The sequence below is a fragment of the Drosophila elegans genome, unplaced genomic scaffold (assembly GCF_018152505.1).
Source record: "Drosophila elegans isolate 14027-0461.03 unplaced genomic scaffold, ASM1815250v1 contig_476, whole genome shotgun sequence".
Classification (NCBI taxonomy): Eukaryota; Metazoa; Arthropoda; class Insecta; order Diptera; family Drosophilidae; genus Drosophila; species Drosophila elegans.
The window spans coordinates 12,090,756-12,108,455 of record NW_024545863.1 but is presented as its reverse complement, the minus strand read 5'-3'; the positions used below and the strand labels follow the sequence as shown (position 1 = coordinate 12,108,455).

The 17,700-nt window shown below is 37.5% G+C and overlaps 2 protein-coding genes across 3 annotated transcripts in view; one reads left to right on the top strand and one right to left on the bottom strand.

Annotated features, from left to right (window-relative positions):
* Positions 1-6,790, bottom strand: part of LOC108137460 (ras-like protein family member 10B) — a 42,455-nt gene extending 35,665 nt beyond the window's left edge. Inside the window, exon 1 of the mRNA XM_017259164.2 lies at positions 4,110-6,790. The gene's annotated coding sequence lies outside the window, so the exon portion shown is untranslated. The remainder of the gene's footprint in view (positions 1-4,109) is intronic.
* Positions 6,791-12,000: 5,210 nt separating this feature from the next.
* Positions 12,001-17,478, top strand: LOC108137488 (odorant receptor coreceptor). Of its 2 annotated transcripts, none has more exons than XM_017259204.2 (7): positions 12,001-12,174; positions 12,740-13,048; positions 13,456-13,970; positions 14,725-14,950; positions 15,624-15,828; positions 16,817-16,972; positions 17,044-17,478. In XM_017259204.2, the coding sequence occupies exons 2-7, from the start codon at positions 12,741-12,743 to the stop codon at positions 17,092-17,094; spliced, it is 1,461 nt and encodes a 486-aa protein (XP_017114693.1). In that variant the 5' UTR covers positions 12,001-12,174; position 12,740; the 3' UTR covers positions 17,095-17,478. The 2 variants fall into 2 exon arrangements, with proteins under 2 accessions (XP_017114693.1, XP_041565378.1); XM_041709444.1 differs by having other exon boundaries at positions 12,054-12,073.
* Positions 17,479-17,700: the final 222 nt, after the last annotated feature.

Sequence of the window (17,700 nt, the reverse complement as noted above, 5' to 3'; positions counted from 1 at the left end):
GAACTTCCATTTGATTCGCTCAAGCGTCTTTGATTGATGCGCTAATTGAACATTTAGTCGCAAAGGCAAAGCAAATATTGATTTTATTGACACATCTATCAGGCTCATCGGCTGACAACAACTGCAACAACTACAATAACGCGGGGCAAAAGTTTGTGTAAAGTTTCCATGTTGTTGTTAAGCTTGTTTCGTTTTATTTATTTATTTTACTCAGTAGCAGCGCACTTTTTCCTCTTTGACAAAGGGAGAGTGGCCGGGAATGTCGCGAGCTTAGTCCATGCCGCGTCCTCCCACGAAATTGCCCCAATATGCGTCCATTTGTGTGTGTGTGTGTGTGTGTTTGCCAAAGCGCTTGGCCATTAAACCAATTTTCAGGCAAACAAAAAGTTGGTAAAAGGAAAAGCGGACAAAAAGGCAAGAAACGGTGAAAGCGAAAACGGAATTTTTTGTTAACGCGGATGAAAAGGGTATCGGGGTACAGTTACAATCGGAAAAGACTTAAGCCACTATAAAAATTAGTGTTTTATAAATGTTACACTACTTGCAAAATCACAATTTGAAAATAAATTTATTGGAGATAATTGATTATTGAATTCAATATTCAATTTTTCAATATGATTTATTTTGCATGTCTTTTGCATATTTTGACAAAATCATCTTTATTAAATGAGTAGATTAGTCAAACACATTGCATTATTATTATTAATCATAATTTTTTTATTGTTTTCCACATAAAACACAAATTTCGTCAAACCGTTGGCTTGAGACCGTGTTCCAATTTTTTTAATAAAATGAAGCCTGATTATTAATAGTTGATTCTCAAGAGGGATGTATAAATAAAATTATAAATAAAACAAATAAAAATATTGATGGATATGTACAAGGGTAACCAAAGGTCCACTTATATTATTTTGCTTTACCGTTGGGTAGGTTAATTTTTAAATTCAGCAAAAAAAAAACACTTTGTTTTGTTCTTATAGGGCTTCTTTTTCTACTCAAAAGGATGACCCTTTTTAATTGCTCAAACATTTAGGCTGTTTTACTTCTTTTTCTACTAGAAGGCCCCAACCAATCAAAATAAAATTAGTTAGGTTCGAAGAGGAAAGAGTAATCGAATGGCAGGTGTGAGTGGAGGGCGAAGGACCCTGTCATTTCCTTAAGCGGCTTTCGGGCCTTTGTCCTGATAATTGCCTTTGATTGCCAGCCCAACGATATCTTGGACAATTAATTCTCGTTCGATATTCACTTTGTGCTCCCATTTCTGCGCTGTATCTTAATTAAAAATTTTCAGAATTTTCTGGAAATAAAAGTTATAACAACAGGTGTTATAGGTTACAAAAGCTTGTATTTTTGATTCTAGGAGGACTTAAATTAAGAACCCTCTTTAGCTAGGCATTGTAAAAGATTCTAGGACATTTTCTCGTGCTAATAGTAAGCTAAGAACGATTTTTTTCCCAACTTTCAGATTATATTCAAGACGAGAAATCTTTGTTTAAAATAAGAAACAACATAAACAAATTAAAAAAAACAGCTATTTATAAACTTATGGCAGAAGCTTTACATTTACTTCAAAATTAAAAACATTTACAACATTTTGACGCGTTATCCTTCCGCAATCAACTTATTTTTTAATAAAAGCGAAATAACAGGCAATCTTCTTTGCTTTTATTTTTCATTACTGAATTAATCAGCGATACATTATTTATTATAAGTAAATTTTAACGAATTTGTCAGTAGAGTATTTTCTTGCAGAAGGAACGACCATTTTCTAAGATTAAACAACTGAAAGACTGTATCTACTTGCAAAATCCCCGTAATGAGCTTGACAAAAAAACTCGGGTCAATTGCATTGAAATTGAACGCATTGAATCGGCTTAAAACGTTTTAACATCCAAAGCTTCTAAGAGGCTTTGGTTTAGCATACAATGGACCTTGGATAACAATTGTTTCACTCAATTCAGATGAGTTTTGAATGCCTGAAGCTTTGCATCTGAAGTAGATTTATTCAGGACTCTGTAGTACCATTTCACCTAATAGGCTGCAAAAAGTTTCAAGACAGCCGTTTTTCTCTTATTTTAACGCACTTCCATTCGGGCCACTCTCCATTTGGCAATGTACTTTTTGGCCTGGCTTACTTTCGGCTATTCCCCAAAATTGCCTGCCTCTTAGGGAATTAATAACACTAAAAGCTTCACCTGGCTTTGGCAAGCAAGTGCGACAGTATAATTTCAAATGCAAATACAAACGGAGGCACGGTTGCAAAGGATGCGGCTTGAAAGAGTTCTGCAGGCGGCTGACTCAGCCATTTGGCATGTCTATATTCATTTTCAAACTGCTGCACAATGCGAGAGACAAAGGACTCTGGCAAAGACTGTAATTTACGAGACGACAACAATTACAGAAATAAACACGCCTCAGACAGTCGCTCCTGAAGGGCCTCAAAGGATGTTGGGGGATCATGAATTAGGGTATGACTTCGTTGGAAAATTCTTTAATGCTAGGCTCGCAGTTTGAGTTGCAATAAGAAAGACTCTGCAAACAGATCAGTTGCAAAACTAACTGTATATACTATGATGTTTTAAAGGCAATTATTTGATTATAGCCGCATAAATGTTTTTACCAAACAATTTTGGTCGACTTCTCTGACAATAAAGCAGCAACGGCACACTTGGGATTCCCTGGGCATAAGCAAAATGATAAATGCACTTGGATTTAGGTACATCCCAATACTCCAGCCCACAGCCCACACCTCTTTAGTTAAAAAGTCTTTGGCCAAATTGTTATTGCATCTACAGTCGCATGTGTGTGGGCTTCGTGTTTGAATTGTTTATCAAGAAGGCAAACTCAGAGCGTGTTTTTATTATATTTCATTCTCCTCGATGCGATTGCATCAGGAGGTTGTACAACTTTTGCTTGGAAAGTGCAGAAAACGAAACGAAACATTCGCAAATAAGTTTCTAGTTTAGTTGGACAAGTTTCTTCTTTCTGGAAAACTTTTTGGTGTCCTGCAGCGTCGACAGGCTCCTGAATAGTTTCCAAGAAGAAAATGTATAAATGCAGCCGAGGGTGGATAAGATGGTTGGAGGCAAGCTCAGAGCAGTTAAGCATTTAGTGCCATAATGAGATTAAAACGGAATGGAGCAGAACTTAAATTTAATTGCATCAAACTCATTGTTTTAGGAGCGCTCTCAAAGGTGCCGCAACGTCCTCATAAAATTATTTTCTGAACTCATCATCACGTACTCGCTACTTTCTCTCTTTTTGAATAAAAATTCAAGGCACTCGCATATGATTTGCAAGCCATTGGAACTAATGAGTCTTGAACCAAAGTTGCCTGCTTGGGATTTGCCACATGACTGGATATTATTGATAGTATTTCTGAACTACACTGTGCTTAAAATAATACAAATTATGTTAAAATGAACGTTTAAATCTAAAATAAAACAATTCTTACAATAGTAAAGAAAATACCGAAAAAATTAATTTGCTGGCCACTTCAATTAAAGAATATTTTGCCCTTCAGCAAATAATAATGAGGAATTAAAGCTTTCTGACGAACTTGAGGTCGAATAAAGGCAAACCTGATTTTGAATTGGCAGCATAGCTTCTGTCAATTTGAGTTGGATTTGTGCAAAAGTTTTTGGTATTGAAATTCCTTGCAGCAATTAGAATTTCTGCCATGATTTTCATGAAATTTTCCGGCAAGGGATTCTGCATCTGGCAAGCAGTCTTACCAGCTTACCAACTTTCTATTAAATGAGGCAGAGGGAAAGTCCCACATCCGTTCCACTCACTCAATATTCCGAGCTACCCAGTACTTCGCCCACGTACCTAATTTCGGTCGTAATTTCTTATGTACTGACCCCCAAAAACTCCGTGTAAGCTGCCCAAGATTAATGACTTTTCCCCACCCGCTGACGGCAGCTGCCGGTGATGATCTGTATGTGTGTGTGTGTATATTTAATAATTAATGCATAAATAATGATTTACACAAACTGTGGTCAGCCGCTGAGCGGACCAAAAAACCCGGAAAAAAATAGTATATAGCAAGGAGAAAAGAAAAGCGCATAACGGAAAGAAAAAATTAGGAAAAAGTAACAATAACTAACCTGACTTTGCGTTTGTTGCTGTAACTGCTGCTGTTGCAGTGTTGCTGCTGGGCTGATGTTGCTGCTGTGTTGATGTTGCTGCTGCTGCTGCTGCGACTTCCGCTGCTCCTCCCACACTCTCGCTTTCTCACTCTCACAACATCAACAACAACTGGGAACAGTTAATCCATCATCATTATGATTTTCTTATTATGTTTTCCCGCTCTTAACTTTTAGTTGATGAAAACGTTTTTTTTGCTGTTTATTTTCGGCTTTGTGTTGCTGCAGCTTATTTTCATTTGCTGACTTTTTTACTCATGTTGGCAGCGACATAATAACTTTTAATTGTGTTCTATTCTTAAAAGTTGCTCGTATTATTATTTTATGTACATGTGTTTGTGGCACTTTTGAAAAGGCATTTAAAGTCCTGGCATTTCTATTGTTTTTTAATCCCGCTCGACTCGGCTGCGCAAAATTCTTGTAATTAGCTGCAGAGACAACAATAAGTACAACAACAAGTGGCCACTCCGCTTTGTTTTTATTGCCTAATGCAAATTTAATTGCGGTTTAATTTCCAACACCCCGGACAGAATGAAAATGTTCTGTACTTCCCAATGGATTTTTGTGGTAACATTTTGAGACCTTATCATGTTTCTGATGCCCCAATTTGCCACGCCCCAGCACGCACACACAAACGCCCACACGCTGTGCTAGACTACGCTCATTTGCTTCAGCATTTCCTACCACTTTCCTCTCGAAGCTGCTTCTCCTTCTGGTGGAAAACTTTCAGCTTATTTTCAGTATTGCCGTTGTTGCTTTTGGCTTTAATGAGCTTCCTACTGATTGCGGTTAAAACGCAAAAACCCTGCAGCTTCCGGCTTCAAATGGTGCTGCTGAAACTATTAGTCTCACTTGCCGCCTTCGCCAATTGGCTGCAACGGCATTATGTGAATGCATTGTAGCCAATTTGGTGATAATTTTAAAAGGTGTCGTAAATAAGGGAGCATATTAGATAGAAGCAAGTTTAGATAAGAAGATATCGGTTGCACGTGTATTAAGAAACTTTAAATACCTTTTATTGACTAGGAAATGTGTTTCTGCAATACTCACGTATTCCAAAAATAATTATACGATATTGGATAAAACTTGCATTAGTTGAAGTTCTGAATCAACTTAAATAATTGTACTCTTCTTTAATCTTTTGGTAACGAATCTTTTTATCAACGAATTTAAGGTATTGTTCTCTTTGTAATCATTGTTAACCATAAAAAGCTTAAAATATGTCAAGAATATTCATATATTAATCCTATTGTTTTTTTAACCGTACACTTTGTTGATATTTTAAAACAAGATAACATTATTGTTCTTAGCTTAATTTATGAAGTTGGTTTCGATCCTTTCTTATATTTTGCAAGTAAAGATAATTTTGTCTTAGACTATGACACAACGAAAAAGTGTACTGAAATTTGAACAATGTGAAATCTAAGTAATTTAATTTTTAATTATGTTTTTTAATTATGAAGTTTAATTTTATTACTTAAAAATTCAAGAAGCTATTCACTTTTTGGCTGTTTTTATCCAAATTATTTTATAATATTACATTTGTATATGGATATATTAAATAATCTTATCTTGATTAATGTTCTAAGCATATTTAAGTTGGACTAAAATTAGGAACTGCAATTGTTAAATGACTTGAAAACTAGCTTTAAAAACCGGTCAAATACTTGTCATCGTTATAAACCAATTTTTTGTTTAATTTTCAAAGCTTTTGCTAAGATTGACCAAATGCAAATAACCATTTTTTTTGTTTTTTAGTCTAGATTTTATTTGCATTTCTTTGTCTACATTACCCAATAAAACGAACGGCCAACCAAGTGACTTTTAATGCCTCATTGGGCATTGCCAGCTAAGTTCTTGGAAAACCATTGGCACCCAATAACAATCATTATGCCTCGACTTGGGCACAACTCAAGTGCAACAGTGCGTATGCGTTATCCAAAGTTTGAACAACAATTGTTGCCTTGGTAATTGTGGGAGAAACCCACTGCTGTTGTCGATGCCAGCTGATGGTCGAGTAGCAGCTGTTATCACATCCTAATGCTAATGCGATTTTCATCGCTGTTGCTGTATCGGCGGCATTATCCCCCGATTCCCTTTTCTCTCAAGTCAAGTATTTGAGTGCAAAGCGAAATTCATAGCATACTTATGGCAGCTGGCTGATGCTAACGATGCCTTTGGCTGTCTTCAGATGCTGAAGCTGCTGCTGCTGCTGCTGCCGATGATGATGATGGCTTATGTAACTAGTGCTGCATAAATCCGTGCACAGACACACACACACGGGCAGAGGCCCACGAAATACTTCTATATGTTCCTGGCTGCTCCTTAACTATTCAAATGACATTTCTTGTTTTTTTTTTTTCGCTTTCTCCTCAGACATTTCCATTTCCACCTCTCTGGCTGTTTGTGTGTGTATGTGGGGCAGTTGTGTCTGCAGCAGTGGTAATTCTTTTGGCTTTGGCGCACTCATGCCCCGTGACACTGCGTGCTTTTAACACTAACAAGCAGCAGCAAAAGAACTAGAACCAAAGGAGTGGACGTTTGTCGTTGTCTGACTTCAAGTGGGCGTGAAGGGGCGTGGGGGGCTTTGGAGGTGAGGGCTTTGGCGGTCCTGCGACCCAGACGAACGCACTAGCACCAACACTTACACTCGTACTCGCACTCACACTCGCGCAAGCACATCTATTTCACTTCACTACCACACACGTTCTCTTAGACTTGGCCCGGTTCGGTTGGCTTTGGCTTTGGTTTTGGCTTTTGGCAGCGACTTGGCTTGCGAATCTGCTGGCGGATGCTGCTGCTGCTGCTCTCGTTGCTGTTCATCTCCCGTCGATGGACCATTTTTGACTGGCTTCCAATCGAAGCCATTGGCTGCCTTTCGTCGCCATTCTCATTCTCATTCTCGCATGGATCCCGTAACAGTTGCTGTGGCTTTGGCTGCCTCTCCGAGTGCTGTTGCTGCTGTGCTCTGCTCTGCTCTCACTTCTTATACAAGTCGAATCTTTGCAAGAGAGAGAATCCCTTTCGGAGAGAGCAATCGAATGGGGAAAGCACTTCTCTTGTTGCATTTCACAGGCTCAGCGAGTCAAAGATAACGCACGTGAGTGACAAGAGCTGCCAGATTGTTCCAGAACTCTCGGTCCCAGCTGAAACTGTGGAACGGAAAATAATCTACAATTTCGATAAAGCTTTACATATGTATAATACTAAACCAAGTTAATTTTATTTTTTTTTTGCCAAAAGTATTAAAATTATATTTTGTATTAATATTTTGTTAGAGATTTTAACATCTTTACACATAAAAGATATTTAATTTTGTTGACGTTAGATTTGTGGTATAAAAACAGTAGAGTAGCACATATAATATTAGCTTTATTAAAAACAAAGCTTACAAGTAATAAGTTGTCGACTGCAAAGAAAAAAAAATGTAAGCCTAATTCTTAAATAATAAGAAATAAGGATTATTTGTAAAACTCTTTCGCAGGTGGAGATTAAGAAATTACAAAAGAGGTTAAAATACATTTGAGTGGAATTTCCGATTTGTTAAATTGATTATTATTAACAAACAAAAGGAATTATTAGTTTCCTTTTTTTTACAAAAAAAGTAATTTAAATATTTGCTTATACCAGGCCGTTTATATAATTTTGCATATATTGGCAACGTCAAAGAAATATTTTTATAAAATCTCTTATACATTGGGCCGTTCGTTCACTCTTTCTCTCTTTCGCCTAGCTTACTCTTCTCACGCATGCTCCTTTGCTTGCAAAACAACTTTATATTTCGGGCAGAAGGACAACAAAGGAAACCCACCAACAAACAGACACACTCGCATACTTATATAGAACACCACAAGACCAAAACTCGTTTAGTTGCCGCGTTGACAACTTTGTGGCAGGCAGCAAACAAACAAACTGTTCCTTAATGTTGGCAGGGGTGTTGTGGGATGGGCTGCAATTGCATTTCCAATGTGAGGAGGCAAATGCAGCTTCATTGCCGGGAGTCTGAACGTTGACCTGCCTAGGCAGCTGACAGATTTATACTCCCTTGCACGGGTGTGGGAGTAACGCCATTAAATGGCAAATAAATCTAAAGTTAAACTTTTGACACTGTCTAGGCAAGGAGCCACGAAGGCGTTTCCTTCCGCTTCCCTCGACTTCCGGTTGGAATCTGTCTGCCCTGTCAGCGGCCAACAAAAGGAGTGACACTCTCACATACACGCACAATTGCATGGAGAGAAATTCTTTTAGCAAACAAACACTTATACTTTTAGCTTGTCTCTGATGCTCGATTTTATAAAAGGTTTCGATTTTTTGTAACTTGATACTAAGAAGATGAACACTCGCGGTAAAATAAAATTAGTGTGGGCGGACGTCCACTTAGTGACGAAGGCCCCTATATAAAGCAGCAAAATTTAACAATTTTTTATAGAAACAAGTGACAAACCAATCAAAAGGCATCGCTTTCTTAGATAGAAACACATTATTCCAAACACTTTATTCCAAATCCATTGTTTTAGGACAAAAAGCGGTGAAATTGTAAACTTTAAAAATTGTCTGATGCCTAATTTTTGTACCCCTATAGCTCCAACTCATTTTCTATTTTTCTGTTTTCATTCGGCACGTTGCAAGAGGAACCTTTTGAATATGTAAAAAGATATGTTTAGTCGAATGCTAAATCCTATTTCGTCACAGAAAAACATATATTTCCTATAAAGAACCTATTTGCTTAATTTGTCAACTTTAACACTGTTCTCTCTGTGCAGTTATTTACACTATTTACGGATAGAATTTATGAGCGCCCAGCACCACTTCTCCTCTTTTCCGAAATCTTATAAACTCGGGCATAAATAATAATAATTTTTGCGCTTTTTGTGCCAGTCCGTTGTTGTTCGCATTTCTCACATTTCGTTGCTATTCTTATGACAATGTCAACATTTCTTTTGCTTCTCTAATGGCCTGACAAGAGCACACACAAACCACTCGCACCTATATGTATTTTCAATCGGTTGTTGTTTTCTCTTGTCGGTTATGCATAGCCATAAATTTTGGTAAAAGCTTCTCTAGGTCTGGGGCTACGGGCAGTCCGAAAATAAAGCGGATAATTTCTGATGCTGACACATTCGCACACGGGCACAACAAAGAGGAAAGGACCTTGTACACACAGTAACCATTTGTTGTTTTCGCCATTTTTTGTTTGTCATTTAACAGATTTTTCTGTCCTCGTTCGGTATTGATTTCTAATTTTTCCTTCGTAGGCTCAATAAAAAAATCCCCAATGCTTCACATGAAAATGTCGGTGTTTGTTCTTGAGTGTGCGTGAAAGCGAAATTTTATTATGTGTGCGTGTGTGTCGCATTGATTTCCTAATTTATGACCGATTTGATGGATTGCTCAAATAACTTTTTATGTTTATTTTTGAGTTTTTATTGTTTTTACAACTTGCGGTTGCTTCTGTTGTGTTTTGTGGCATGCTTTTTGGGTGTCCATCAGGAAGATCTACGTGGTCCTTTCGTGGCCTTAATGGAAAACGTTTATTTTGGCCAATTGTGGTACTTAAGGTGTGTGAGCAAAAAGTGTTGCATATATTTTTGGGCACTTTATGAGTAATAGCATTAATTAATCCCAAAATATGTAGTTTGAAATTGATATTCCAGCAAACATACATATATGCATTTTCATAAATAAGTTTATAATTACATTAAATTAGAACAAATATTATATTAATTCATTTTTGCCTTCTCTTTTTCTTTTTATACAGTGCGGAATTTTAAAAATTAAACATAATTCGGTCACTTATTTGTATTTTAATTGAAATTGAGAACGTGTCGCTGTTAATTCGAAATGTGTTTAATAATTAATGGGAAAATGCTTCGGGGTCTACGAAGTCCGCGGTTAGCTAATTGAGCCAAACGCATCTGCGTAATTAAATTTTCAGCCAGAAACACATAAAAATAAACCAGCCCCAAAGTGGGACTAAAAGGGGAAAATATCATGCGGGAACTCGGTTAGCATGAATGAGTCCAGGCCAATTTAACGTTAAATCAATATTGTTAAATCCCCGCACACAGCAAAAAACAGACCACACTGGCGAACATTCATGTATTAATTGGTGTTCGTGAGTCGCCTGCATTTAAATAATCCATGAGCTGACACATCTGTGTCTGAGTTTCCCTCTATGTACATGAGTTTTAAGCCATCTGAGCCCCGTAAACTTTGTGTTTGCTGGATACTGCGTGCCCAGCAAACTCTCAACATATTTCGCATTTACATGCCGGCACATAGTTACAAATGTGTTTCAGTAATTGTTGTCGTATCGTGTATGTGCTTGTGATCCTGGCACGTTGACTACGTTTTAATATTGCTAAAAACGTATTTAAAATAACTCGATTGCCAGTTTTGTGTAGTTTAATATTTTGTGTGTTACATTTAAGCTGCTTCATGGTGTACTTTTTTTATTGAAAAATAAACTGCCCCTGAAAAATAAACTGTCACTGTTTTCCCTGCTCCAGAAATAAAAATTTTTAAAAAAATAAATATATTAGTCTTGGTTAACAAACTTGTAGTAAGTTTTGTGCGATAAATTCAACAAATCAATCAAAACCAAAAGATTTTGTGGATTTGTTGCAAACTTTTAACTAACTTCAAACTTTATCCAATAGCCAAATTTTAGATTCAATTTATTGAAAACTAAATTTTTTCATACTTAAAAATAAAAATTGAAAGTTTAAGACACTTTGATTTAAACACATCACCCCTCGGGGCTAAATCAGTAAATAAAAGCGAAAATATTAGGATTTACCATAATTTTCCTCTAAGTGTAACAACACCCGGCTTGGAAGTTTCACCAAGCCCGCCATTTACATAGATCGGTGCAGAATGCAATACCGGAACAGGGTATCATAAATTGGCTTGAACAAATCAAGCTGAACCAAAAAAACAAGATCTGTAAAATTTGTTATTAAAAATAGGAATTTTTATGGCTGAAATCTGATTTAAATCCCTTAAAGTTAATCAATATTCTTTATATTCTTCTTTATCTTATTAGCAAGCAACGCTTTTCATTTTACAGCTTCTGTTGGCTAACTTCTGAGTATATTTTATTTGATTTTGTTTCCTGAGCCGACTAAGCCTGGGTGCTTTCGAACTGAGAACGAAAAAATAGTAAAGGAGCCACTATACATCAGGCCAAGCACACAGATTTCCACGCAAATGGGTATGTATGGTATTTTTTGGGTCAGCGATTCGGAGAAGGTTTCGTGGCAGCCCTCTCGATGTCTCGTCGGCACTTAGGGCCAACAAATACAAACAGGCATAATAAAATAATCGATGCTTTTAAAATTTGCATAAGTTCGGATACCACAGATGCTACCCAAGTGGAGTCAGAGGAGTGTATTTCCATATCCATATCGAAACCCCATTTCCCCATTGCGCATACGCCACGTGGACACGGCCAGGGCCTAAGAATGAGGCCTAGACCTGGAGACGGCGGCAGTGGCGGTCGGCAAGTTCGTGGGCGTTCGATTTAATTGTGGGAATTCGGCGACTGCCACGCACCCATCACATGGATGGACGTGGCTAAAAAGTTGAATTTTTAAGCACTTAGGCAGGCACAAGGCGGTTTGAATATCGAGGCCCGAGACCCATATATATTTTCATTAACATGTGTGGGTCGGAGTGAAAGTTTCAGGGCTCCGATTGAACGTGGCCTTGTGGCAGCCGTGGGAACTCTGGCCTCAAAGTACACGTCTTTATGTACAGCAAGACAACCACCTAGCAGACGGAAGGAGCAATCACTTGCCGGGCAGAGCTTGTTAACCTTCCAGATTTCACATTTCATTAACGTCGAAATCGCCCTGCTGGCAGGTTAACTTTGTCCTGGTTTTCAAAGCCCTTGTAATATCTTAAATTAATCCGGTATTGCCTAAGTGAGTGAAATGATTGCCTAAAAGTGCATTAAGTTGCACTCACTTAACAAGGGATTGCGAAATAGCAAATACAATTGAAATTATTAAAAACCAACAACAAGGTAAACTTGTGCTCTATAAATCTTAAACTAAAACTGTTCAGTGCTAACTTTATTTTTTTGTATATTAAGACGGTCTTAAAATAAGTTTAAAGAAAATATGCCTGAAAATAAAGTTAAAAAATTAAAGTGTTAATGATCTTATGAACTCTAAACAAAATGCAATTAGCTTTAAATAAATATTGCATAGCACACATATTTAACTGAATAAAAGCTTCATTGAAAAAGCAACTGAGTCTTATTTCATATGGCAATATTGTGTTTAATCTAAGCTCAAAAATTTCACGTTTATCATTTTCATAGCAATTTAAAAGGAAAAATCCTAAATATTTAATATTGGCTTAAAGCTTATCGAGCCCAAACAATACGACCGATTAAAACGGCGCATTATACATAACACATGCACGAATAAAACATGCGAAATTGATACATTTTCGAACAGGATTTCTTTGTCGCCCGCAACCAGAGGAAATCTGGAAAATAATTTGATTTATCACTTTATCCATTGGCCAGATTATATTGGCAAAACCCAATTAATTTTGTCGTTTTATTTTTCACCGCTCCACAGGATGACAACCTCGATGCAGCCGAGCAAGTATACGGGCCTGGTGGCCGACCTGATGCCCAATATTCGGGCGATGAAGTACTCGGGCCTGTTTATGCACAACTTCACGGGCGGCAGTGCGTTCATGAAGAAGGTGTACTCCTCGGTGCACCTGGTGCTCCTGCTGATGCAGTTCGCCTTCATCCTGGTCAACATGGCGCTGAACGCCGAGGAGGTGAACGAGCTGTCGGGCAACACGATTACCACCCTCTTTTTCACCCACTCCATAACTAAGTTCATCTACTTGGCTGTCAACCAGAAGAATTTCTACAGGTGAATTTGAATCTGAAAAAAAGAAAATGATAGTTTATTTTAAAATACATATTTTAATTTTTTTTTAAACTCTATATAAATATAATAAGAGATCATAGGCGTACCAATACTTTAATATCAGGAAATATTGTTTTGCTACTTTATCCAAGGCAATTAAATAGTTTATTTCAAATGTTAAACATAGTAATACCATGAGTATCCAATAGCTTGCGTGTTAAGTTTCATAACTAGCAAGGTTAATCGCATTTTGATCACTCAAAGTTAAATTACTTATTAATTCGTATTAATTGTAAACTGATTTTGATGTGGGACACAAAATAATTATGCTTATAAAGACAAAAGGAGTTTTACTAAAAATTGTTTTACAAAATTAATTTATATATATTATATAAATTTTCTTCGCACAGAACCTTGAATATCTGGAACCAGGTGAACACGCATCCCTTGTTCGCCGAATCGGATGCTCGCTACCATTCGATCGCCCTGGCCAAGATGCGGAAGCTGTTCTTTCTGGTGATGCTGACCACCGTGATCTCGGCCACTGCCTGGACCACGATCACCTTCTTCGGGGACAGCGTCAAGATGGTGGTGGACCACGAAACGAACTCCAGCATTCCGGTGGAGATACCACGGCTGCCGATCAAGTCCTTCTACCCGTGGAACGCCAGCCACGGCCTGTTTTACATGATCAGCTTCGCCTTTCAGATCTACTACGTCCTCTTCTCGATGATCCACTCGAACCTGTGCGACGTAATGTTCTGCTCCTGGCTGATCTTCGCCTGCGAGCAGCTGCAGCACCTCAAGGGCATCATGAAGCCCCTGATGGAGCTGTCCGCCTCACTGGACACCTACAGGCCGAATTCGGCTGCCCTTTTCAGGTCCTTGTCGGCCAACTCCAAATCGGAGCTCATCCACAACGAAGGTATGAATAAATCAAAGTATTCCTTTAGTGTTGTATTGGTCATTATTTCAAAATTTTTTACTAAAATTTATTTATTGGTTTATTTATATTTTTAAAATCTTAAAACCCGTGTATTTGTATTGGTAACCTAATTTATTTCACATTAAGAAAGCTTAACTTTCAAATCAACTAACTTAACTTTTAATTCAAAATATTTGACTTGGTCAAAAACTTAAAACTTCTCAAAAAAATGCTGCTCGTTTTAATTGATCAGCTTAAAAATGTTTTCAAAAATTCTTCAAAAAACAATAACATGATATGTAGTTTACACCAGTTTTAAATTTTTATGAATGAATTGGGTCTTTCCTTTAGGGACCGAAAATAATCGTTATTGAAATATTAAATTATCAAGAAGAAGTTGGGCTAAAATAGTTTGCAATACTATAAATTTTTAATTTTTTTCCATGTTACAAAATTAAACAAAAATTGCAATTCTGATTTTTAAGGAAAAAATCTAATAAAAAATCTAATTTATACGAATCTGAATTAATCGTTTCTTGAGATTTTTATTTTAGCAGATCTCAAATAATCGTTAAATGGGCTTTGTATTTCGATAAATCTAAAATAATCATTTTTGCAATTTTTATTTGGTCTACGGGGTGCATAAAGTTTCCTTTCCTTTAACTTTATCCGAGCTATCAAGTAAATATACTTAACGTTAGTGAATCGAATTACCCTTTGAGCCACGTCATGACGAGCTCTTTTTTCATTGCAGAAAAGGATCCCACCACCGACATGGACATGTCGGGTGTGTACAGCTCGAAAGCGGATTGGGGCGCCCAGTTTCGAGCGCCCTCGACGCTGCAGTCCTTCGGCGGAAACGGAGGCGGGGGCAACGGGTTGGTGAACGGGGCTAATCCCAATGGTCTGACCAAAAAACAGGAGATGATGGTGCGCAGTGCCATCAAGTACTGGGTGGAGCGGCACAAGCACGTGGTGCGGTGAGTTCAAGTCCTTGCCGAATTTAACCAACTATTTGAAGACGGCTTTTGCCCTGGTCGCTGTGAGGATGAGCGGTGGTCGGGGAAAACCATGTCCTGTGATTGCATCACTATCACTGTGACTTTAATGGGTTGTGCGGTACGACTCACACCTGGCCAGAGAAGTACTGGGACTCAAAACTAATTGCATCCAGTTGAAGAGTTTGCAGAGTCACTTGACTTTGTTCAATCGAATTGGAATTTGCTCTTGAAACACAAGATTCAACAATATATTCTCGGTGCTGTTTTTGACTTAAGCCAATTTCAGAAATTAACGTGTTTACATTTCCAAAATAATATTTTTTTATTTATTTGCATCATTTTAATCAACATAATTGTTTGGGCTTCTCTAGAAAAAAAGCATTTTGCTCTTGCTGAGCATTGAATTCTATCAAACTTTTAAAAGAAATTGTTCAGCAATTGTTTTCATTGATTTGGGGTCGACAAATCCCTGCAGTTTGTTTGATTTGTTTGATTATTTCCTCAGTTGCAATCATTGTTTGAGGGCCCCTAGAGTGATGGCCTTGTTTGTCCCGTTCGACAGTTGGTTTAGCTGTTTGTGTGTGAGCAGTTGTTGATCACAATATTGACTCTGGTATCGCCTGCCTTCCCCCATTTCCTTTTTTCCCTTTAGCTTGGTGGCTGCCATTGGCGATACCTATGGAGCCGCCCTTCTGCTGCACATGTTGACCTCAACCATCAAGCTGACCCTGTTGGCTTACCAGGCCACCAAAATCAACGGAGTGAACGTCTACGCCTTCACAGTCGTCGGGTACCTGGGCTACGCTTTGGCCCAGGTGTTTCACTTTTGCATCTTTGGCAATCGATTGATTGAAGAGGTAAGTTTGGCTGGGATCATTAAACTGACAAAAAGTCTTCTAAAGTGGCAGAGATGGATATATCTTTCTTACTTAAGATACACTTTTTAGGACTTCGACAAGGCGAAGATTATTTACCCTTGCAGCAATTGCAAAAGTTAAATATTCTTTCATAGAGACTATACCTAAAAACAGTAATCATATGACGATTTTCCGACCAATTTTTCAATCGTTTCTGTGGCAGTTATATGATATCCATGTCCGCTCTTAATAAAATTAAAACCGTAATTCTGAAATAATAAACCAGTACTAATCAGATACATTGAAAAACAATGAAGCTATAATATTTTTCCTTCGTTATTGCGATTCCGATTTAGATGGACAGAAGAACATGGTTAGATTGATGCTGATAAATAATATATATACTTTATAGGATCGGAAATGTCCCCATTGCAAACATAGCTTGAATAATTTTTTTTACCCATATATATATATATAGATATATATATTGGTTTCTAAAATTATATTACTTTTGGCAGACATCTTTTACCTTAATACTTAGGGTAATTCATTACTTTTATATTTTAATGTTTATGCGTATAAGATTAAAACAATATGTTGACTAAATTATTCCGACTTATATATTGCTTGTAATAAAAACACGACTTTTGGGAAAATGTCATACAGGTAGTAACACAAGTTTGCGTAGAAATGGCCTGACAGAAAAACGCTGAGAAATAGGTACATGTCTAGATCTACCCACCAAGTCATGCTGATTAATAATATATACTTTATAGTAAAACTTAAACTATAATACCCTCTGCAAGGGTATAAAAAGGGCAAAAGGCAGAAATGTGTTATATATGTAGATGTGATTAAATATATTCCGATATTATTTCTAAATACAGAGACTATAGAGAAATCAGACTGTTTAAAGGGGCTTTAGCTCATGCTTAAGTTAATATGTTACAGGGAACAAAACATTGGTAATACTGTTTGCATCTTCCAGAGTTCATCCGTCATGGAGGCCGCCTACTCGTGCCACTGGTACGATGGTTCCGAGGAGGCCAAAACCTTCGTTCAGATCGTGTGTCAACAGTGTCAGAAGGCTATGAGCATATCGGGCGCAAAGTTCTTCACCGTTTCGCTGGACTTGTTTGCCTCGGTGCGTTGCAATTGATTTATTGATGATGGGAGAATAAATCGAAATACGCTCGAACTTTCCCTGTTTCGCAGGTTCTCGGTGCAGTTGTCACCTACTTTATGGTGCTGGTGCAGCTCAAGTGAGCAGCCAGCGGAGTGGACGGACTTTTTGTGCCAGACGAGCGAATGCCAAGGAGCCAGCGTGCTAACCCAACCCCTGAAACGCCCAGTGCCCATACACCGCCCCCACCTCTGTGCAACCAGCAACATTATAGAGCAATTATAACGCAAATTATATATTTTATACCAGCGACGAGCGAACCTCGAGGGGCATCATGGAAACAAACTGGGGCAAATAGAAGCCTGCAAATATTTATCGATTTTGTACACGTGTAGAGCTTTCAATGTAAACTCAAGTTGCAAACCAATAAATGTGTAGTGAAAATGCATGAATTTAAAGGTAATTAATAAAGGGCAAACGAATTGGAAGGCATTGAAATTAATTTAATAAATAGTTCTTTTATATTCCTTCTCCTCGTGTTCAAAGCCTTTTTTTTAATAAATATTCTATACATTATTTATAGACATACTACAACTGCTTAACTTCAAATGTCGTTCGTTTCTAAATATTTTATATTAAATTCTCGCGCAATGTCAGGAAGTGAATTGATTCTTAGCGAATATTAATTAAAATAATGTCGCTCAGTTCTCTATAAAAATTACCTATTTTTTTACTTCTGCATTGACCAC

What these genes read in the sequence shown, in the direction of transcription:
- LOC108137488 (XM_017259204.2), top strand. Translation starts at nt 12,741, where the DNA reads ATGACAACCTCGATGCAGCCGAGCAAGTATACGGGCCTGGTGGCCGAC. An exon ending in GGAGCTCATCCACAACGAAG is followed by an intron (nt 13,971 to 14,724) that starts GTATGAATAAAT and finishes TTTTCATTGCAG; the next exon opens with AAAAGGATCCCACCACCGAC. An exon ending in GCAATCGATTGATTGAAGAG is followed by an intron (nt 15,829 to 16,816) that starts GTAAGTTTGGCT and finishes TGCATCTTCCAG; the next exon opens with AGTTCATCCGTCATGGAGGC.